Genomic DNA, 22,531 nt, shown 5'->3' on the forward strand with positions numbered 1-22,531 from the left:
CCTGGACATACCAGAGGTGAAATCATGAGCTTAAAAGCAGTCAATATTCCCTGTTGATCGGTCACACTCGCAGGAGCCCCATATTTCGATTAGGTAAACGTAGTAATCCGTAGTCGCAGTCAGTGTGTACGGAACGGACTAACAATTGGTATGAAACACGTCAGACAGCATTGGACCTAACGACAGGCTATATTTGCAAATTAGATCAATTTGACAACCATAGAATTTGCGAAATGCAAATAGGTCATCTCACTGATTCAAAATGAATACGAGATATTGCCTACTCAAATAAATAATTCTTGGACATTTCCATTTGAAGTTGTTTTTATTTATATAAATACTAGTAGGCTAGCAGGTATACCAGTGTTAGGTGTTAAGTTTAGCATATCGCATCATCTTGGAATTCACATCACGAGTCGGTGGCTTACTAACGAGTACATTTTCTACCACCGGTGCATTATTTATTTCAATTTAAAGCATATCTTATGAACAGATTAAAGTCGCTGGAGCCACGAGGGAACATGAACTGTGAGGGTGAAAGAAGGAGAATCATAAGGCAAGCGAGAGGATAGTTGAATGAAGGAATGTGGAAAAGGCATTTCATTGCTCGGTGCACAGGATCGTCTTCAAGCGAAATACGAGATTTGTCTAGCCTGGTAGCTACAGAGACACCCTCCACACACACATGAATATACCACATACACCTTAGTTTGTCAAGTACAAGCCTGCATGACATAAAACTACATTCACCACGTATGTATTTTGAAATTTATTACAGAATCAAAATATATTGTAACAATATGAGGTAATGAAATAACAATATGAGGTCATCCAAATGATTCACATACAGATGTGAGCATACAAAATATAATTATTATAGCTGCTGTTTATGTCTTCACGGTAGACGCCACTGTTAAACCATCTCCATATCCCTGTGAGATTCTCTAACATTTCTTACACATCTCCATGCATAGTCATATCGTAAAAGAGACTTCTTTATCGTGTTCTTGTTACAGTCTGTTACCAAACATCTGCGCACAAACACGTAATATCCTAAGGATACCATTTTGTTCACTTGAGATCGAACGTTCGAATCGGATAAAAGACGGGATTCCCAACACCTTGTTTTGGTAAATCCCGAAGACATTTTACAGTACGCAACAAAACGTTTGGAATCACCAGTTTTCCTCACCGAGAACTCGTACACAGCTGCGGGGAATGTCTTTCCTCCACAGATGGTAGATTTTCGGAAACCCCTTCTTCCTCTGTGTCTTTCTACCCATTCAGCGTCATCTTCCGGTCTACTGGGAGCAATGGCGAGTTCCCATGGTGACCATTGTATCCTGCTCATAGAGAAATTCGTCTCTGGGACAATTTCCCTCTTCAATTTTCTTAGCGTATCAATCTGCAAAAGAAATATTCCAGTCATATAGAATTGCAACATTTTGATATATTGGAATCTAAATTACAGTATTGTGAAATAGGATTATCATTAGATGTCAAATGTTAATTTTACTTCCAACTTCATAACGTTATTATTCTTAATATATAGAAAACATTACTTAAACTTTAATACCTTCTGACACGAAATGGCCAGAGATTTCGCTTTCTTTCTATCCACAGCAGAGCGAGGAGACCTTTTGGCGATTGTTTTCTTGACCCCGTGAATGATTGAAGTCTTTTTCTTCAGATTTACAATGGAAGGAACTTTTGTCAAGGATGACACCTTTTTCAGGACCGGCTTGTAGGGAAGTGTTTTGGACTTTGGCGAATCTGCCACTTTAGTGGATGAAGACGTACAAGGTTCTCCGTCTTTGAGTGCGCCAAACATCGCATTCAAGTCTTTATGAAGACCCATTCTAGCGTTTCTTTGTCGTACTTCTTGTTCATAGATGTCCAGAAATTCGGCTCCTTGTTCTCTGTAGCAGATGGCCATTATGAAGTCAAACAGGTTGGAGAACTGGTCTAGTTCTACTCGTCTGCCTGCTGTCTTGTCGGCTAGTGTTTGGTAGAAGTCATGGGTCCTTTTGTCACCCGAAGCTCTACATTGCACTCCATACACTCGGATACCCTACAATTTTACAATTGATATAATCTATGATATTTGCAAAGAGATAAAGTAACATTGTCGTGGAGTTTAACAATCAAATATTGGAAGGTAGGACGATTTTTAGTCATCATGTAACATGTAATTTACTCACCATCACTGCCAATTTTTCGACTTCCTGCTTCCAGTCCAGCTTCAATTTATTGTCTGGGTAATTCACATCATGTGGGTGGGCATCACCTATCATCACAAGCGCCCTTTGAGTTCCGGGCGTCCAAGTCAGACTTTGAACCTCGTGCAAAACCAGTTCATAGCACTCATCCGAGTCGCCACCCCCAGTGGAGCCCACGTTTTTCACCCACTGACACAGTTCCTTCAAGTCTGTAGAAAAGTCTATGTACTTGGTGACATAAGAAGAATTCCGGTCACAGTAGTCTCCGTGAGCGAACACAGCGATTCTGATACCGGGTATATCCGTTTGAAGTCTTTGAATCATTTCTTGGACATTCTGTTTAACAGCACTGATGGAACTGGACATAGATCCAGTCGTATCAAACGAGAAACAAATCTCGATCGGACCGCCTGGTGGGGATGCCATGTTAAATATTGTGGTCTGTATTGAGTTGTTTCAGAGTTACTTCGTGCGTCTCTGCTTGTATTGCTGTTTCTCGGTTAGAAATGATCTTTATATACTATCGGTGCGATAGACTTGCAATTGACTTGGAGACTTGCTATTTAAGGTAGACTGAGGGTCTCCTTGTTCGAAATAGACTGACGATCCTATACGTATATATATATATATATATATATATATATATATATATATATATATATAAAGACTGACAATTTCAGCAATATAGGAATTCACACCGATACTTTAATATATTAAGAAAATCGTAGGGATTCATAGAACCGAGTAGTAATAAATATAACGCAAATATATATCTACTTGAGTATAACATATAGTTATGGGAACATCTTCAAATATAGTTTTAATAGATTGTATCATTTACTCGAATAATTTATATCACGAATTTGAAATGAATAGATTATATTAATTACATGTATTCAAATAGGTGACATCACCCATTTGAATAACCCCGTGGGGATGCTGGTTTGAATTAGTGCTCAGTATCCCATTTCTTGACTAAAAAGGCCACCAAAGTGGAGAGTCCTATGGATGAGATCGCAAAAGCCGAGGTCCCGTGTCACAGTAGGTGTGGTACGATAAAGGTCCCTCCCTGCTCAAAGGCAGTGTCAATGTACATGTACCATATACTATTGAGACGGGTGATTTAAGGCAAGAAAAAATGAAATAAAATAAAAAGAGGGGGGTTGAGCCGAAATGTCTCCAAAAGTTGGACCGAAGTGCCCAGCCTTTTTGAACCGAAACATCTGAGCCGAATCTTTGAGTCGGTTGTACTTGAATCGATACCATTTGGACCAAAATTGTCAGATTCCATAGGTATAATTTGATTTTTCATTAGTTTTCTGTTTCCTTTTACACATGTATATACGTGTTACCTATAGGGAGAGCTCTCTATGACTAAACAATTAGAATATAACGACAAAATGAAAAGGATTTGGATTTTGTAATAATCATACTAAATACTATAGAGCCAGTAATATGTTTTACGGTGCTCAGCAATTTAAAGAATATACTATTTACCAAATACTCAGTACATGAATGGGATATCATACGGCAGCAGAAACAGCCTAAATCATAAACAAGTGAAGTCCTGTATTAGATTCTTGCTAGATGTAGATCACTTATAAATACCCAGCATGTACCCAAACAATTACTATTAAAACATGTATACATGAATGTGGTTGAAAAAGTTATATACTATATTAATTATATTTCTGCCGCCTTCACTGTGGTTTGCTTAACCTGCGACAACTTGTTCTGAAGTGTTTGTTCTCGACTGCCTCTATAATACTTTCCTTATTTCTACTCTCAATCTTTCCAAGTCACTGATTGTGTGATAAATAAATGTCCAATTAAGTCTTTGTCGCAATGCTTTCAAGTTTGTAAAACTGTGTGAACAGCACAATCTGATTAAAATCAAATCCTCGATCTGCTCCTCTTTCTTCATCTTGTCGCTACACCTCCTCGTGTAGCAACAAGATGAAGAAAGAGGAGCGAATCGAGGATCAGATTGTGATCAGCACTGCCTATGGGCATAAACGCATTTCAATATAGGCCTATTGATAATTATAAATAACTCGATAAATTCAACACTATTGCATGTACAGGCGCGAATCTAGAAATTTTCTCTTTTTACCCCCCCCCCCCCCCACCTCCTCCTTTAATTATGCGCACATATCTACTGGTAATTTAAAAAAGTAAAACTCATACAATAATTCCCTTGTAGCAATGGAATGTTTCAGAAGAGGAAATTAGAGCAATATTTATAATATCGTCTAGAATTCTAATTTTAACGCAATGATAAAATATTTCATCAATAAATAACAACATATTTGAGAATTTTTCTCATTTACCCCCCACCCCCACCCCACCCTCCTTTATACACAACTATCTACAAGTAATTTAAAAGAATAAAATTCATACTATAAGATCCCCTCAGTAGCAATGACATGTTTCAGAAGAGGAAATAAGAACAATAATTATAACATCGATATCGTACAGAACTCTTGTTTTAATAACACAATGATGAAATATTTCAGCAGATAATTGTTGAATTAATAGCAACGTATATTTGAGCCCTCCTCCCTCCTCGGCTGGTTCTTGGAAGGATACATTGAGATTTATTCACTAGCCTAGAATTAATGCCATGTCATTTGGGGGTCTTTTTTTAAAATTATTATTTTTTGTTTGTTTTGTTTTTGACGCGGAAAAAACAAAGATTTTTTTCCCGGTTGCATAAAACTATAATAGATGTCTATGATAAAACGAACACTGTCACAGTCGTATTATGACGTACGTCAAAACTTAGACATGACGTCACACGTCGTCGTAGGCCGAATGGGGCACTTTATTTTGGAGCTAGGAGAACACAGATTGGGGTTATAATCCACGTAAGTTCATAATTTTACTCCAAGGTGTGACTTAATCCTTAATCGACTAACACCTTTCAGTTAAAAAAAAATAATGCATCTGTGAAGATAACTTTTATTAGCCATGCGACCGTCGCGGTGGCCAAGGGGTTAGGGTGTTCTCCCCCCATGCGGAAGGCCGGGGGTTCGAATCCCGGCCGCTACAGACCTAAGTTGTTAAAACAGGGAGTGACAGTTCCATCGCCAAACGCTCGGCATCAGGTGTGAATGTCACGGGTCCTCGGAGGTCATCTTAAGAACGGATGTCCCGTGTCGCAGTAGGTTTGGCACGCCAAAGAACCCTCACAGCTCAATGGCCGTAAGCGCCGAGCATAAGCCTAAATTTGAAGCCCTTCACCGATCTTGGTGACGTCTCCATATGAGTGAAAAATGTTTAAACGTTCCTTTCTAGGATATTTCACTCATAGTCATATGGAGACGTCACCATTGCCAGTGTTTAGGCCTATGCTCGGCGCTTATATGGCCTTAGAGCAACGAGGGATCTTTATCGTGCCACACCTGCTGTGACACAGGACCTCGGTTTTTGCAAAGGACCGCCCCATTTAGTCGCCTTTTACGACAAGCAAGGAGTACTACCTATTCTATCCCGGATCCCTACGGCAATCAATTTATTAGGCATGCATAATCATTCCTCTTGTTTCCTGTTTAGCTCAGTTTCAGAGCAATTTTTAACAATATTTTGGTAAAAAAAAAAAATCTTACCCTGATATTAGTGGTAGCTATTAAACCGTGGCATTATTTTTTTGGTACACGTACACTTCATGCCAAATGGAGGATGCCTATTGTTTCTCAAGGTCAAGGTCGTAGTAGCAGGATATAGACCAAATCGTTGAGGCTAGGACCATCATTTTAACGTTCTACACATACATCTTATGCCAAGTGAAAATATTACATTGAGAGTGCATATGATTATGTCTGTTTTCACAATGTAAAGGAAGTATGTCACACCCTGGTGATTGCTGATACTACTTGAAACCAAGTTCTACAAATCACGGTGTAAGAAAAATACCCAATATCATCTTCGCTAGTCAAGGGTTTTCGGTCCACTTCGCTCCCCATATAAGCGAAGTGGACCGAAAACCCTTGGCTAGCGAAGATGCCCAATATTTGCTTTTCACGTACGTATTATGTAGCATTGGCGGTACTCTTGTTTTTTTCTTGTTGGAAGTAATTTTGAATAATGATAACCTTTTTATTGATAGGCAACATTTAACCAATGCAAAATTGCTATTTATCTATATAGCAATTTTCTTAGAATTTTGTTAAATTCGAATAATATCCGGAGTGAAATTAATGGGTGATTAACTTGAGTCAAAAAGTTTAAATATAGAAAAAACATGAAAAAAGGTGAAATTTTATAATTTAAACACTTTACTTCAAAATGGAAATAATGCATTTGATTAATAAGGAAGATTGTTTGAAAGGTTTTCTTTTCTATTGATGTGTGATATGACTATTAAAGCTTATACAGTAAATAACAATAAGAAAGAGTGTTTCAAACGTTCTCTTTATTTTTATGCATTTGTGATATGACTTGAACACAGCTCATTCATGTATAAAAAGCTAGCACCACACCAAACTAAGTTCGCTAAAGGTTTAAAACCTGAAAGCACAGCATTTCTCGTGTAATTCATTGATAAGGGGAATGAAAAAAGTGTGCATCAACTTTCTCGAGATATTATTGAAAAGCTATGAGGGTATTTTAACATGAAGGAGATATTTCCCTTCAATCGCCCCCTGGCCCCTACGGTCATCCTTAATCTGCATTATTTTCAAGACAAAAAAGGGGGTTCAGTAATTTAATTTTTTTCCACAAAATGAAAAAAACTTCAACCTATTTTCCATTGTGAATGGAGCAGAATATCGATCGGGCCATGATTGATTGAATGTTGTTTTACGTCCCTCTCGAGAATATTTCACTCATATGGAGATGTCACCACTGCCAGTGAGGGGCTGCAAAATTTAGACCTATGCTTGGCGCCTATGACCATTGAGCAGGGAGGGATCTTTATCGTGCCACACCTGTTGTGACACGGGACCTCGATTTTTGCGGTCTCGTCCAAAGGACCGTCCCATTTAGTCCCCTCTTACGACAAGCAAGAGGGTAATGAGGACCTATTTTAACCCAGATCCCCACGGGATGATCGGACCATGAGAAAGTACCGATAAATCCCTGGGGGGGTTTCATATTGCATTACAAATGTCACATTGGGCAGGGCATTCATGTCCTATGGACATATTTCTAGTTTTTATTCAACTCTGGCAATTAAAAAATACAATACTTCTGTATTTGTTTTGTCAGGTGAACATGAGAATTGTGGGTCATGGTGAAATAGTGATCAGAAGGAATACAAACTAAAGAACCTTCCTTACGGCAAGCCACTCTTCAGCCAACCCCTTTGTTTAGTATTAGAGGCCTTATTCAACAAATACATGTATATTTAAAAAGTGGATGAATTGAGTGTTTTGAGGTCGAATCAGAACAACAAGAGCTTTAATCAAATGGTTGCTAGCAAAGCACCAAAATGGCTGTAAGTACTTCCTGCTCTTGAAAGTAATTCCATGATTAATAAAAGAGAAACATTGCATAAGAATTCAGTAAACAAATGCATTGTAATGATGGCAGGTATTTATGGAGGTTCTGAAAGTTTGAAAACGAGAGTCTCAGCTACTGTTTGACAATAGAATGAGGGTTACGGTTACATCACAGATGTGGATTGCACTGTTTGGGAACGGTTGAGTTAGGTTATTGGGTCCTATTTTAGATTGGGTTGTGTTATTTTTTCTTTCGGATTTGATGATTTCCATTGAAAGAGTTTCTCTATTCTTTCTTGTTGATACAAAATGTACAGTGCCCATAATGTAGTGATGACAAATGATAACTTGCATTCCCCATCTTACATAATAAAATTTCAATGTTCTTTCAGTTTAACGAACGCTGCCACATGTCCCCTGGAAGATTTACAGTGAAATTGGCAAGAAAATTGAAGTGACAGAGATTAGTCCAAGCCCAAAAGAGTGTGAAATGCCGTCATCTGGAATTGAAGAAAATGTGAATGTAGCTATTTTGGATTTGAGTGACAAAAGAATTTTCAAACTCTGAATCTTTAAACTCTGTATTGATAATCTTATGGGTAACCGTAAGAACTAGTTAATAGCTGCTTGTATACACAAATTTATTTATTTTCATAGGTGCAACCATCTTCGCTAGCCAAGGGTGACGATCCACGGTGTTTCTCTATTCATCTTCGCTAGCCAAGGGTGACGATCCACGGTGTTTCTCTATTCATCTTCACTAGCCAAGGGTGACGATCCACGGTGTTTCTCTATTCATCTTCACTAGCCAAGGGTGACGATCCACGGTGTTTCTCTATTCATCTTCACTAGCCAAGGGTGACGATCCACGGTGTTTCTCTATTCATCTTCACTAGCCAAGGGTGACGATCCACGGTGTTTCTCTATTCATCTTCACTAGCCAAGGGTGACGATCCACGGTGGTTCTCTGTCGTCACCCTTGGCTAGCGAAGATGAAGTGCAACCTATAGTTCAAAGATTGGGCTGGGGGGAATCTGTTGATTTACAGGATATCAACATTGGGCCCTCTTTAAGTGTAACTCCATTGCAGTTCATCAATATTTTTTCATCTTGAAACAACTGGACTAGGTTTGTGTAAAATCTTTTAAATTTATTGTGTAAGATAAGATTTAAATTGAGAGACATTTTCAAGAAGTTTGCCATTTGTTTTGTTTTTTCATATCAGCTAGAACATCAGAAATTATCCAGATAACTTGTGTTTGTGGAGAAAATACCTTCAATATTTACATGAAGCCAACTTGCAGAATCAGTATTCCAGCATCAGATGCGACAGGTCAGTTTTGAACATAACATGAACAAGTCATGTTAATTCATTGGGTCTATTTTTTTTTTTTCTATTGCAGAGCATTTGGTATATGTATAAAAATAAAATTATTCTGATTTTTATCTTCAGGACTTGCATATGTTGGAGGTGTCCTCAAGCATAAAGGTTAAAGTGTAGAATCAACAACAGTATATTGCGGACTTCACAATTTCATCAAATTCTGTCATGCTTTCCAAATGCCATTCTGATAGGACACAATTGCAACAGTCAAAATTTTTAACATTCCATTTCTATTGCACCGCTTAAACAGACATAACATTTTAAAGAACTTTTAGGATGCAGTTGAAGGTTGCATTGATACATTGAAGCTTGCAAGAAATATCATCACAAAAGCAAAAGTTGGAAACTACAAGCAAAATAATAATGTCCAGAAACTAATAGGAGAGACCTATGACGCCCATGATATTATGCCATTGAGGAAATACTATCAGTTTAGAAATTGTTCCCTTTGAAGTTAGAATCAGTGTAAGAATGAGGACATATATGAATTCTTTTATTACAGATGTAAGGAATCTTTGGACCAGCTTGTTACAGAGAAAGTTTTTTCCACTACAACACAAAAGAAACTTGTGGGACTTTCTTTAACATTGCCTAAACTGAAAGTTATTCACTTGCGAGATCCTAACAATGGTAATCATAACGTGTTTAGTGAGAACTTGCAAGATTCTAAGAAACCAAGAGTGTGAAGGTCAAAATCTGTGATTGGAAATTTGTCATATCTTTAGACTGTTGTATTTTGAATTTTTTGTTTACAAAATTAAGAATGTGTGTTTATATATGCATAATGTATATCAATGTCTCAAAGGCTATAATGAGCCATATACATGTACACAAACATTTTCTTCTGTTAGGTGAAGCAAAGTACTACAAAAACCTAGATTTAATTTAAAATGATGACTTTATTTTAATTCTCACCTGTCCATGGATTTAAAATGTTGATAATAATAATTTTGTTAAGAAATGCATATTGCTTTATGTATCATATTATTTTGTGTTCATTTTACAAGGGGTATCTGCTTGTTTTAATTAAGTATAAAAAAATTATGCTTTCGTCAGAGAAATATGCATTTAAGGTTGATCGATCCTCATGTGATGTCATAGGTTTTTACAAAATCTTTATTTTATTAAATTTTGCGCATGATTGAAATATATCTTTCAGAGGAATTGTATTCACTGAATAAAATAAAAAAAATTGGTAAACTTTTGATACTGAAAAAGTTTTTATTTTCCATAGATAATCAATTATTTATAATTTTAAAGATTTTGTCAAGGGCAATAACTCCTATGCTGGAATTTCCTCAACTGCATGTCTATGACACAATGATTTCACTAATATCCACAATTAATTTTTATATATCTATGAATTATCAGATTTCTTAAACTGTTGACATTTGAAATTTGTCATTTCAACAAGTTTTTATTACTTTTCATCATTCTGTTTAACGAAAATGTGCGATTTTTTTATGCTTCTGTTTTTGTATGTCTGACATCTTTAAAAGGGTGGCAGCATGCACATTTTCTTTGGTTATTGGTTAGATTAAACTATATTGAGTGGAAATTACAGTTTTTCCACTTTTAACCATTATTATAGATAAGTCACATGAGGATCGACCCACCTTAAGTGTCATTTAACGTTAAATATTTGCAATGATTCCCGTCGTCCATTTCAAGAGGGTGCCTTTACATTATCAGCCCTGGGATAAAAATAAATGTGATATGATTTTTTTTTTTCATTTTTTCTATTTACTGTTAAAGAGAATTTCAGTTTTTTAAAATTTAGTATCAATATAAGTGTTTGTCGGAGCAATGTCCATAACAATGACATGATGTCCAATTTTCTCAATAAGTCTTCCACACTTTTTCTGAGAATGAGGCATATATTATGTAATTTTTTTCTTTTAGTGCTTTCCATTCATGAAAACAAATGCATGTATACGTTAAGGTAAATAACTAGAACAATTATCTGTAATATATTAACTATTGTACTATTTTTACACATTTTCTAGCTGAAAATGTCATCGTTGGTAATAATACTAAAGGACTGGAATGTTTGTCTGTAGAATGAACACAGTTCTGACAGGATTTATCTGTTAAAAGTAAGGAGCTGCCATATTTGATTTTGTATTGTCCTTGATATCGGTAAGACAAGAGTTTTAGACATTTTGTCATAATGTCTGGTCCTGTTCTGTCCGGCAGCATTATTTCACTGACTATTTTCTTCTTCCCTTTCTAGTCACAGATAGCTGGCAGGGAAAGCTTACTTCCCACAAAAGGCAGGCTATCATTAACTACCTTCTTCAATTCAAGCTGAGGAACTCGAGGGGCACAGACAGCTGGTAGAGCAAACTCTTTTGGCTTTTTCAATTGTTTTTCAACTTTTTAACTCTTTCTGGATGTTTGTTGTCATATTATTTTCTTGTACCCCCACAGGGGGCAATCTGTCATTTTCCAGCTTTCTGAAATCAAGGTTAGGAATTCTAGAAGCGGGTTTGGGTCTCTGGAGTTTAGACTCAGACCTAGAGGGTATTCCTGTCAGAGCACTGAGCTCAGTCTCCAGCACTTTGACTTTACCTCTCTGGATTCTCTCCTGATTTACCAGCATCTGATGAAGCAGGATATCCTCTTGAGCTGTGTGCAGAGGTACACCACACCCAACACTTTTATTTAGTGAGTTGATCTTCTGTAAGTGGGTCACTTTCCTGGAAATCGGCTCCTTGTGATAGACCTTTGCTTCTGCCAGCTCCCTTTGTAGCTCTTCCACTTTTAGCTATCTTTTCTTCTTGCTGTCCTCGATGTTGAGTAATATTTTATTGCACTCTCTGTCTTCCATCATCAGCTTTTTAAGATTAGCATCATGTTTCTCTGAATCATTACTGTTTAAAGAATATATGACCCAGTGTGTATTACATTGCAAAAATAGTTTTCGGCCAATTTGATATTTTAAAATATCATTAAACAGGTACAGACTTGAGATTTCAAAAGTACAGCAATTATGCAAAAAATCGTCATTGCCGGTAATTTACTTGGTAGCTGCTAATCACAAAATAATACATGTACATCTGTTAACTTACTCATTCCTCCGAGTCAAGACAACTTTTTTAAAAACCTTTTTAGCACCAGTGGACTTCTCTGAAATAAATTAAAACAATGAAGAGTCTGCAGTACTAGTAGCTATGATTTAAGGCACACTTAGTCACAGCAATATTATTTTTAGTAGAAGTGGACTATACAAAATGAAAACATGAAGACTTATCTTGCTCAACTAAATAGAAATTAAGAGTGTCAATTAATGTGTTGTATCTTACTAGAAAAATTCTAACTGGAAATTTTAACCTACTCAGATGTAGTAACTTTGTTTAGTTGGTTAGTGTCAGATATCATTGATATGATTACTAAAGCAAAATTTCATCTCACGTGAGTCTGTCTGTTTTGTGGAGCTGGCTTCTGAATGTCCACGAGAGATCTCGTTTACAGAGACTGAGCTGGAATAAGTGATGGTCACATCTGACTGCATATCCCCCAAGCCTGAAATAACACCTCTGTATATTATGATTTACCATTACTACAAACAATGGACACATGTTGTAAATTTGAATACCGTGTAACATTACTTATTTAGTAAAACCTGTCAGTGTGGTTATTGAATTTGAATATTATAATTAATATAATACAAGTTGTCAATGTGGTTGTCAAATACTAGAAGTTAAATGTTGTAACTACTACAGTCTTCCTGTTGTTTCAGTTTGGTGACAGGGATTTTTGTTGTTCTGTTCCATCACTCTGTGAAAAAGAAAGAACAGTCAGAATCCTTTTTATGCTGCAATATGCATTGTTTATAAATATACATTATTAATAAAATGTAGAAAATTAACCATGCAAATCTTATATATTGTTTGCGAGAATAATAAATACTAAGATGCTGTTTACTGAGAGCATGATTGCTTTTTTATAATTGTTCGATCGCCCTCTTCTCCACCCCCCACCCCCACCCCACCCCCACATCGTCTATATATGCCAGTATATTAGATCTTCATTTAACCTATTTATCTAGAATTTAATACAATATTACTAACATAGGTATATTAATAATTCAGACGTTAGATAGTGTTATCAATATTCAGTGGGACTGTACTGTCACTGTAGACAAATTTAATTCCAAGTTTAGCCTATAATTTTTCAAAATTGTGTTTAACAACGCAAATTTTAAAGCATGTAGAAATGACACTTACATACTTTATAGAAAAATAACAAGATGTGTTTGTGAAACACAAATGCCCCCGATAAATGGCCAATTCCGAAGACGGCCAAGGTCACAAGGACAAATATATTGGTACCAGTAGAAAGATCTTGTCACAAGAAATGCTCATGTACAATATGAAAGCTCTAATATTTACCATTTAGAAGTTATGACCAATGTCAACAAAAAAAATCAAAAGTAGGTCAAAGTCAAAAAGTTTAGTACCAACAGAAAGGTCTTGTCACAAGGAATACTCATGTGAAATATCAAAGCTTTATCGCTTACTGTTCAAAAGTTATAAGCAAGGTTAAAATTTTCAAAAAGTAGGTCATACTCCAAGATCACTGGGTCAAAAATGTTGGTACCCACGGAAAGGTCGTGTCATAAGGAATACGCATGTGAAATATCAACGCTCTATCACTTAATGTTCAAAAGTTATTGCAACGGTTAAAGTTTTCAAAAAGTAAGTCAAACTCCAAGGTCACAGGGTCAAAAATGTTGGTACCCACGGAAAGGTCTTGTCACAAGGAATATCCATGTGAAATAGCAAAGCTCTATCACTTACTGTTCAAAAGTTATTAGCAAGATTAAAGTTTTAGACATGATTACAGAATGACAGACATGACAAAACAATATGCCCCCCGATCTTCGATCTCTGGGGCATAAAAACTTTATATGAGTATGTCCAACAATTACTTACTATGGTGTTAGAATTGTATCACTGCAAAACTTGATGAAAACGACTGAATGAAGTGAATATTTGAAGAAAAGCGCCAACAGCTACTTCTTCGTTGCGAACGAAATACCTCGCCCTTGACAACAGACGGGTAGTCAGACATTTCGGCCCAAAGACACTTTGGCCCAAGATATTTCGGCCCTTTTTCCGTCCGCGCCACTTATACCACACATTTTAAACGACAGTATATTGACACTTCGATCTAATGACATTTCGACATAGAAACACTTCGGTCCAACGACACTTCGGCCAAAATATATATAGCATCAAAGGCGGATCCAGAAAGGGGGGGGGGGGGGTCTAAGGGGTCCGAACCCCCCCCCCCCCCCCCCCCAACCCCTTTGCGGACCAAAAAGTTTAAGAGTAATTAATTTTAACGAGTCTTGAGTTAAATTGAAATGAAAGGTGGCTACTTTTATCATTCAAAGTTATCAACACAAGTAGGCCCTATATCATTTAATTCTTGGATAGATAAGACCACTTATCACTGATATACATTAAAAATCGCATTTTCCTCTATGAACCAACCAATTTCAGCGCGCGACACAATCCGTTCATATTGACTATGAACGGATTATGAACTAGTTTAAAGCACGCGACTGAGAGAGCGAAATGTTTTGAAAAAACACAATATCTGTTCCAAAGATCTCGCAAGTTTTTGTTTTTGGCTGAAATGTCTTTAAAAGTTGGACCGAAATGTCCAGCTTTTGTTTTGGACCGAAACATGTACATGTATTTGGACTGAAATGTCTTTCAAGGACCGAAGTGTGCAGTACCTAGTGAACGAGCCTCGGCGTTCATTCTACTTCTCCAAGCCTTCCAGTCGTCGCTCAAATCCAAACGACAATCCAGGAATTCGTATCTACTCATGAAAATTTCAGAAATTTATCTTTATTGTTTACCATGCAGTGGAGGATCGGGGGAGAGTGTCTTAATTTCGGGTGCATTTATTCATATTTATTATTATTATTATTATTGATAAACATTTTAATTATTCGGGTGCCGTTTTGAGGTCTGCAGTCCCCCTTTTTTGTGCAACATTTTTTTAATCCGCCCCAGGTGCGAATATATAGTCAGATTGATGATCTAGGGTGATGCGGCCCAGTCGAGAGGCGAACTGTGGGTATATTTATCAAGATTCATACGCACATCGTTCACATTCATGAGGAAATGGGCATCATATTGGTAAAAATATCGACGGCAAAACATTGGAAATGTTCAGAAATATATCCTCCTCTGGATCGGATCAGCAAACCACACATTCCTACTATATGGAAAATTGGTTTTGTCTGAATACTAAACTGAAATAAATATTCGTCACTATGAAAGGTGAGGATAACGAACTGCGATTAATCCCATAACTCCTACAAACAATACAAAATAGATAGTTGGCCAAACACGGACCCCTGGACACATCAGAGGTGGGATCAGGTGCCTAGGAGGAATAAGCATCCCCTGTCGACCGGTCACACCCGCCGTGAGCCCTATATCCTGGTCAGGTAAACGGGGCTATCCGCATTCAAAATCAGTGTGCCAAGAAAGGTCTAACAATCGGTATAAAACACGTTTCAGACAATGTCCACTACTCAGTAAGTGCCCAGCCATTCCCACGACCTAATGACACCAAACGCAGACAAACAGTGAAATCAATCTGTATTTATCAACAAAACCAAACACATGCCACCAGCGCAATAGGTATTTATATAGGGATTTATAGACTTACTACTAATAGCTAGTATATAGGTCTGTGATTCATAACAGTAATTCTTTAATGTTATAGGAAATGTATATCCAACTGGCTGCCGTTTTTATGATTATACATGTATTGATAAACTTTTAACAAAGCATTAGGACAGCCTGGGTTTTGCAGACTTAGTCAATCTCAGTCGCTCAGTTTGCTCCGAATCATGCTTTGTCACTATTTCTCTATCCCCGGCCAATTTTTGTAATCGTCTGTTTTCCTGCTTCCGTAATTGTCCGTGCAGCAGAATATTTTCCCGACACACGCGGTTCAAGTGTTCTTTGTTAGTCATGTTTTCTTTATACATTTCATCGTAGTTCTTTCCTCTGTATCTGAAACACGAAAATATATATAAATATGTGTATGAGTTTTAAAAAATTATGTATACAGTATACATAAGGCTATATTATTAGAGTGCGTTCGAAATTAATTCTTGTTTTAAAAGGCATCACTACGCGCGTGTACATGTGTGTAGTTATTTTAAAAAATCACCCTTCTAATTCCTGTATTAGCTTCACATTTTCGGCGTTGGCCTTGTGGAGCTGGTTCTGGAGAGATTTGACTTCCTTTTCTTTCTCGTCCAGAATTTTCTTGAGGTACATTGACTGTAAGTTGGATGCCGCGGATACCTGCTTCTCGTCAGTGTTGGCTTTTGATTTCTCAAATATAAATTCTTTGCATCTGTTCATAATCATTCCAATAAATGAGAAGTTGCATAACTTACAGAATCGATATATAATACCGTTATTTCGATTTGTGTAAATGGGTGCATTATGTACAACTTTATTAAAGAGTTGTTGATTCTAACAAAGATTAACAATTACCGTTCAGATACCGGTCTCAGAGTCCTTGGACAAGTCCAGATCGTATCATTCGACGTTTTGAATGGTTTTGATATCACAGGTTTGTCAAGAATTGCGTCAACCTTATGCAGTAAACAAAAATAGGTAAAATTAAAAAATTCAACACATTTTCTATTGAATTTAATTGTCCTGTGCTTCAGCCGATGATTCGGCACTACGTCCTAAGAATCAGTCTTCTCTCAAGTGGAAATGTGACCTACCTCAGAATTTTCATCTTTTTCACACAAATCGTCTTTACAACTGGTATTCATTGATGACCTCTGCAAATAAAATTATTTTAATAATTCATTTGTTGTGGAGAATGTCCTCTGTAACAGGTGGAAATTGAGATCGGTGATATAGGACTAAGCATGGGAATATTTGGATGGAAGAGTACTAGTCGTAGCACAAGACAGATGATAAAGGACTAGGACAAGACAGGTGATAATGGACTAGGACAAGACATGATAATGGACTAGGATGAGACGGATGATAAAGGACTAGGACGAGACGGATGATAAAGGATTAGGACGAGACGGAAGATAAAGGACTAGGATGAGACGGATGATAAAGGACTAGGACGAGACGGATGATAAAGGACTAGAACGAGACGGTTAATAAAGGATTAGGACGAGACGGAAGATAAAGGACTAGGATGAGACGGATGATAAAGGACTAGAACGAGACGGTTAATAAAGGATTAGGACGAGACGGAAGATAAAGGACTAGGATGAGACGGATGATAAAGGACTAGGACGAGACGGAAGATAATGGACTAAGCATATGATAATGGACTAGGACAAGACAGGTGATAAAGGACTAGGACAAGACGGATGATAAAGGACTAGAACGAGACGGTTAATAAAGGATTAGGACGAGACGGATGATAAAGGATTAGGACGAGACGGAAGATAAAGGACTAGGACGAGTCGGATGATAAAGGATTAGGACGAGACGGAAGATAAAGGACTAGGATGATAAAGGACTAGGACGAGACGGTTAATAAAGGATTAGGACGAGACGGAAGACAAAGGACTAGGACGAGACGGATGATAAAGGGCTAGGACGAGACGGATAATAAAGGACTAGAACGAGACGGAAGACAAAGGACTAGGATGAGACGGATAATAAAGGACTAGGATGAGACGGAAGACCTAGGACGAGACGGATGATAAAGAACTAGGACAAGACGGCTTATAAAGGACTAGAACTAGACGGATAATAAAGGACTAGGATGAGACGGATAGTGAACGACTAATTCAACGATGAAACGGATGATAAAGGATCAATCTATGTTGAAACGGATGATAAAGGACTAGGACGAAACGGATAAAAAGGACTAGGACGAGACGAATGATTAATGATCAAGTCTAGGACTCACCAGCAGCTTTGTGGCCTTCACTAAGTTATCCACATCAATAGTTCTTCTGGAAGCCGGTCTCATTCCCAGAAACTATAAATAATGTCTATCAATTTATCATTCATTCATTCACACTGACTAAGATACACATCTCATAGAATACATTATATGCATGTGTAACAAGAACAATGTACTGTAAACATGCACATGCATCAATGAACACAAAAAAACCGCTAAAGAAAGAAGACAGAAAAAACTATTACGGACACCTGCTTACTGCGTCATCATTTTCACTCAGTTAACTGTACATTTTGGGATCTGATTTACTACAAGTTCAAAGTTTGATAGAAAATATGTGAGTAATTATAACACTTACAAACACGGCGCCTTTGGCCTTCGCCCAGCGGGACGGAAGGGTCTGTTGTGGTTTAACTGGTCCCAACCAGCTTCGCTTCTGTCGGTCAAATGAGCATTTGTGGAGAGGCTGTAACAGCGAATTAATCAGAAATATTGATTTATCCTTTTGATTTGTGTCCCATGATGATTTTTCTCTTTTAGCATACTCGATACACTTGATATTGACAGATTAAAGATATTGTAAATTTTTTATCAGTTGAAGTTCAATTGAAAGTCTGGGCTTATCTTCTATTCAAACATGGCAAGATTCTTAATCCCTCTATTATCAATACGTGTCACCCATTCATTTATTCATGAAAAATTAACCAGCCTAAAATATTTATTCCATGGGGAAGTTTAATAACGATATTTGGTCACTTCACTACCTTCGACTTCCCACTCTGGAACACTGAGAAGATGTTTGAAAGTGTGTGTTAAATTGGAACGCCCCCACATATAACCTAATGTAGATGATAAACATGCGCGGATCCAGAAATTTTCCCCAGAGGTCAAATGAATTTCCATAATGGTCTCTACCTACACTTGGGTCTAACATTTGCAAATGAATGCAAAATATGTATAATTGGGCAAATCCCAGTTCCGCTCCCCTCCCTCGTTCTGGATTGATGCATAGTAAACCTTTGATAAAATAAATTGCTATCATTTTTGGAATCTACACCCATGTACTAAAAATACTAAATATGCTGTTTCTGTAGAGACACCTCTTGACCGTCGCAATGTCCTGTGCATTTATATATATATATATATATATATATATATATATATATATATATATATATATATATATATACACATTGTTTGGTGTGTCTGAGAACTGAAAATTTACACTGAAAGGAATTAGATGCACTCACAACTTTTTTCTGCAACTCGTACAAGACCTCTTTTTTCGATTTGGTTGACTTCGGTCTGTTTAGGGAGAATACGGAGGCCCGCTTTGTAAACTTCTCCATTGTGTAGGCAAATGGAGGATACTGAAAATAAATAAATTATATAGTGTCTTCAATAAAGATCTTCAAATTGAACTCGGAAATAAAAACTTATCACGACGGTTGGTTCACCTGAACGGTAAAAATTTAATTTAATTTTTGGTTTGCATTATACAAATTTGTCATTGATAGAGCCCAAAATACATATAAAGTTTACATGGTAAAAATGATAATGATAACATAGGATTTCGTGTGAATTCAATTCTGTAGGATTGCCTGGTACTGCAAACAAGAGGCGTCATACTGAAGCTCTATTTGATTGATAATAGTAAAAAAATATATGCATTCTTTTACACATCATAAAATTAAGATCGTTACAATGGGGAAATAAAGACTTTCTCTCATTTCATGAAAACCTGAAAGTCGAAATTATATCCTTATTCTGAATCTGAAAACCATTGGTTGAGCGGAGGTGGGTGGGGTGACTCTCAGGAACAGTCTTAGCTGTTATTTCCAAAAACGTATTGCAAACTTGTTCAGTTCCAACGAGTATTTATGAGGAATGGTATTAAAAAAAATCAAAACGACATTGATATCGACTCACTTTACGTACTTTGAATTTCATTTTCAATACTTCATTTCGAAACTTTGTTTATAGTTAAGACAATATTTTATTTATTTATTAATCAGTGATCATACGTGCTTACAAACAATGTGTACAAGCCAAAAGGCTTATGTTAACCTTGCTCTCGTCATTCTACAATGGTGGAGTACCGAAATGTCCAAGTTCAATAACAAAACTATATACCCAATGATTAAGAAAAAAAGAAAAAAATAGGAAGAAAGTTCGAAATGAGTTTTGAAACAATTACAGCACACGGGCAATAAGTGTTTGTGTTTAAAGCCGTATTGATTATTTGAAGAATTCGTTTTTATTTTTCAGAATACATTTGAGCATTGTCTCAGAAGTTAGCACTAATAAATTCGCTCAGAAATAAAAATCGTTTTTCAAAATGATTTCAAAATTATGTTTCTTTTGGAGAAAATATCCTCATCTGCAGTTTGAGGTTAATATCTATTAAAAATTGAAAGAATTGGTAAATGAAAATGAAGTAATAAAATATTTTTCTCACTTGTTCCAATGTCCAAGATACCACCAGTCTGTATCCAAAAAACAGAATCTTCTTATGATCAAAGCTTTTTACTCCGTAGACCCCCAGCTTTCGATCAATGCATTGTTATATATATGCCAATACGCATTACTGCCGTACTGACTTAGTATTTTACTTACATTTACACTACATATTTCCTAATCAAATATTAATAGAAAGAAACTTTTCATTAAACAAGTTCTTTGTCCCAGTACGTAATATAATGACGTTTATTAAAGGAAATCGTTATTTCCTTGTCTGCAAAGTAAACAAAATTCATGCATAAAGTTAAGCATACCGTTCCAAATGTGTTGACTTTTTAAAATCAATTTCATGGTTAGAATGATATTTTTCAATTTTGTAAAATGTTTTTCTTTGATTGTCATTGCTATAATATATACAGACAGATACCGATGTGCTTACCAGATGCCAAAATAGACATGTATATTTAAGCATGAATTAAATACCAGTGTCAACTTCTTATTCGACTTTATTCAGGTTATCAAACCGATTGTTAACAGAATTAATTTGAAGATGAAACCTTTTCACTTTGCAGAGCTGTCTGCGTAAACAAGGTTACACTTATCCATACTTTTAAACTTTCAACTTTTGTCCTGTGATTTGTCACTCTTTGTAGTAAAAGCAATACTGACAAATTGAAAAAGGTTCAAGAACGAGAGGGCATGAAAAGTATTATTGTATCTATGATGAATTACCAGACATTGCCAACATAAGAAGTTTACGTATATTATATGCAGGACACGAAGTATGGCCGTAGAAACTTTTATGGATTACCACCAGACATTTTAGGCCATATTGTCCAACTTCAGAAAACAACATCAAAATATCCTGGATATCTGTGGTGCATATCTGCTTTAGTCAAACCAACAACAAGGGTCCTCAAGGGGGAGGGGGGGGGGGGGGGGGTGGGGGGACATGTACAATTCTAACAGTAAGATTCATTATGAATAAGTTTTTATATAAATTAATAAGTCTGAAACTGGATCATGAAAACAATGAAGATGTACATTAAGTGGAGGACTACCAGGGGCGGGTCCAAGAATTGCGGTTAGGGGGCGCAACTTTATAATGCAGGGGGTCCGGGGCTGTCTTGAGTCCCCTAGTAAGTCCAAGGCGTAGTCCTGATGGGGGCCCAGGAGCTCCTGTATTTTACAGATTTTATAGGGCTTGAAATATGTCTACTATGCAGTCATTTTTAATAAGGTTGAATTAATAAAATGACGTAAATTTTAAGGGCTTTTGGAAAAATGTAAGTTCTCCCAATAAAAGTAATTCAATAAATCAAAAGATTTTGTTATTTATTTCTCCGAGAGTGAAAGATGTTATTGCTTCTTTTATCGTTTACATTTTTCTAAACAACAGACCATGATTTACCTTAAATTTGAAAATTTTAAGGGAGTGGAGACGCCGGCTTCGCCCCCCCCCCCCCCCCCTAAATCCGCCACTGACTACAAAGATACAATTATGACAAGTAAAAGTAGACTATAACATAGTATAAAACTGTCCTAAATACCTAGTGTACCAAGGGACGGGGGCTTATGCACAGTCAATCAGATTCTTTAAAAGTAGTCAAGACAATCCATTGATAAGTAACTACAGGGCCGTAAATTAACCTTCAATTTGGAGGAGGCAGGAAATTAGGCGGGGGTCTGGGGGCCGCCCAGGCCCCCAGACGCTGAGCACATTTTGTGCACACTGAACACGTTTCGTGCAAAATCCTTGATTCTAGGGCCTTCTAAGATGTTACTTGACTAACTCATTCTAAAAGAAAGATTTGGAATGCTTTTTAAGGGAGGTATCATGTTCTTAGTTATTGGAAACAACATAAATTCTAATGAACTTTAAATTTTAATTTTTTTTGGCTCAAAAGTTGGAGGAGGCAGCTGCCTCCTCCGCCTCCATGTAATTTACGGCCCTGAACTAACTTGAGTAAGTAAGTAAATTTTATTCAAAGTCGGCACTGTATACAACTCAACAAATCAAATACATAGAGTAACAGAAAAGAGAAAACTTAAACAACGTTTGAGATTAACCCTTAATATTTTATATCCATCTT

General features: G+C 36.7%; 2 protein-coding genes and 1 long non-coding RNA gene across 3 annotated transcripts; 1 reads left to right on the plus strand and 2 right to left on the minus strand.

Annotated features, from left to right (window-relative positions):
• Window positions 1-760: 760 nt before the first annotated feature.
• LOC125679868 (uncharacterized) lies at window positions 761-2,707 on the minus strand. Its single transcript, XM_048919322.2, has 3 exons — window positions 2,202-2,707; window positions 1,577-2,071; window positions 761-1,405 (listed from the first exon to the last, which is right to left on the minus strand). Exons 1-3 carry the CDS (start codon window positions 2,643-2,645, stop codon window positions 914-916), a joined length of 1,431 nt encoding a protein of 476 aa, XP_048775279.2. The 5' UTR covers window positions 2,646-2,707; the 3' UTR covers window positions 761-913.
• Window positions 2,708-8,759: 6,052 nt separating this feature from the next.
• On the plus strand, window positions 8,760-12,915 carry LOC130051607 (uncharacterized). The gene is made up of 2 exons (XR_008799876.1): window positions 8,760-8,993; window positions 9,114-12,915. It is a non-coding gene; the product is annotated as an uncharacterized LOC130051607 (long non-coding RNA).
• A 2,738-nt stretch (window positions 12,916-15,653) lies between these two features.
• Window positions 15,654-20,552, minus strand: LOC125680936 (uncharacterized). Its single transcript, XM_048920763.2, has 8 exons — window positions 20,437-20,552; window positions 19,229-19,348; window positions 18,337-18,444; window positions 17,982-18,053; window positions 16,822-16,881; window positions 16,583-16,683; window positions 16,251-16,439; window positions 15,654-16,090 (listed from the first exon to the last, which is right to left on the minus strand). The coding sequence occupies exons 2-8, from the start codon at window positions 19,325-19,327 to the stop codon at window positions 15,865-15,867; spliced, it is 855 nt and encodes a 284-aa protein (XP_048776720.2). The 5' UTR covers window positions 19,328-19,348; window positions 20,437-20,552; the 3' UTR covers window positions 15,654-15,864.
• Between the last annotated feature and the right edge of the window lie 1,979 nt (window positions 20,553-22,531).

Source organism: Ostrea edulis, chromosome 2 (genome assembly GCF_947568905.1).
Source record: "Ostrea edulis chromosome 2, xbOstEdul1.1, whole genome shotgun sequence".
In the NCBI taxonomy this organism is placed as follows: Eukaryota; Metazoa; Mollusca; class Bivalvia; order Ostreida; family Ostreidae; genus Ostrea; species Ostrea edulis.

Excerpts from the sequence above, each read along its gene's own strand:
- LOC125680936 (XM_048920763.2), bottom strand. The coding sequence starts at position 19,327 with ATGGAGAAGTTTACAAAGCGGGCCTCCGTATTCTCCCTAAACAGACCG. Across the intron at positions 18,445-19,228 it reads ACGAGTTGCAGAAAAAAGTT|CCTCTCCACAAATGCTCATT; the intron begins GTGAGTGCATCT and ends TCGCTGTTACAG. Across the intron at positions 16,684-16,821 it reads AAAAAGATGAAAATTCTGAG|GTTGACGCAATTCTTGACAA; the intron begins GTAGGTCACATT and ends TTACTGCATAAG.
- LOC125679868 (XM_048919322.2), bottom strand. The coding sequence starts at position 2,645 with ATGGCATCCCCACCAGGCGGTCCGATCGAGATTTGTTTCTCGTTTGAT. Across the intron at positions 2,072-2,201 it reads TCGAAAAATTGGCAGTGATG|GGTATCCGAGTGTATGGAGT; the intron begins GTGAGTAAATTA and ends GTAAAATTGTAG. Across the intron at positions 1,406-1,576 it reads TGGCCATTTCGTGTCAGAAG|ATTGATACGCTAAGAAAATT; the intron begins GTATTAAAGTTT and ends TTTCTTTTGCAG.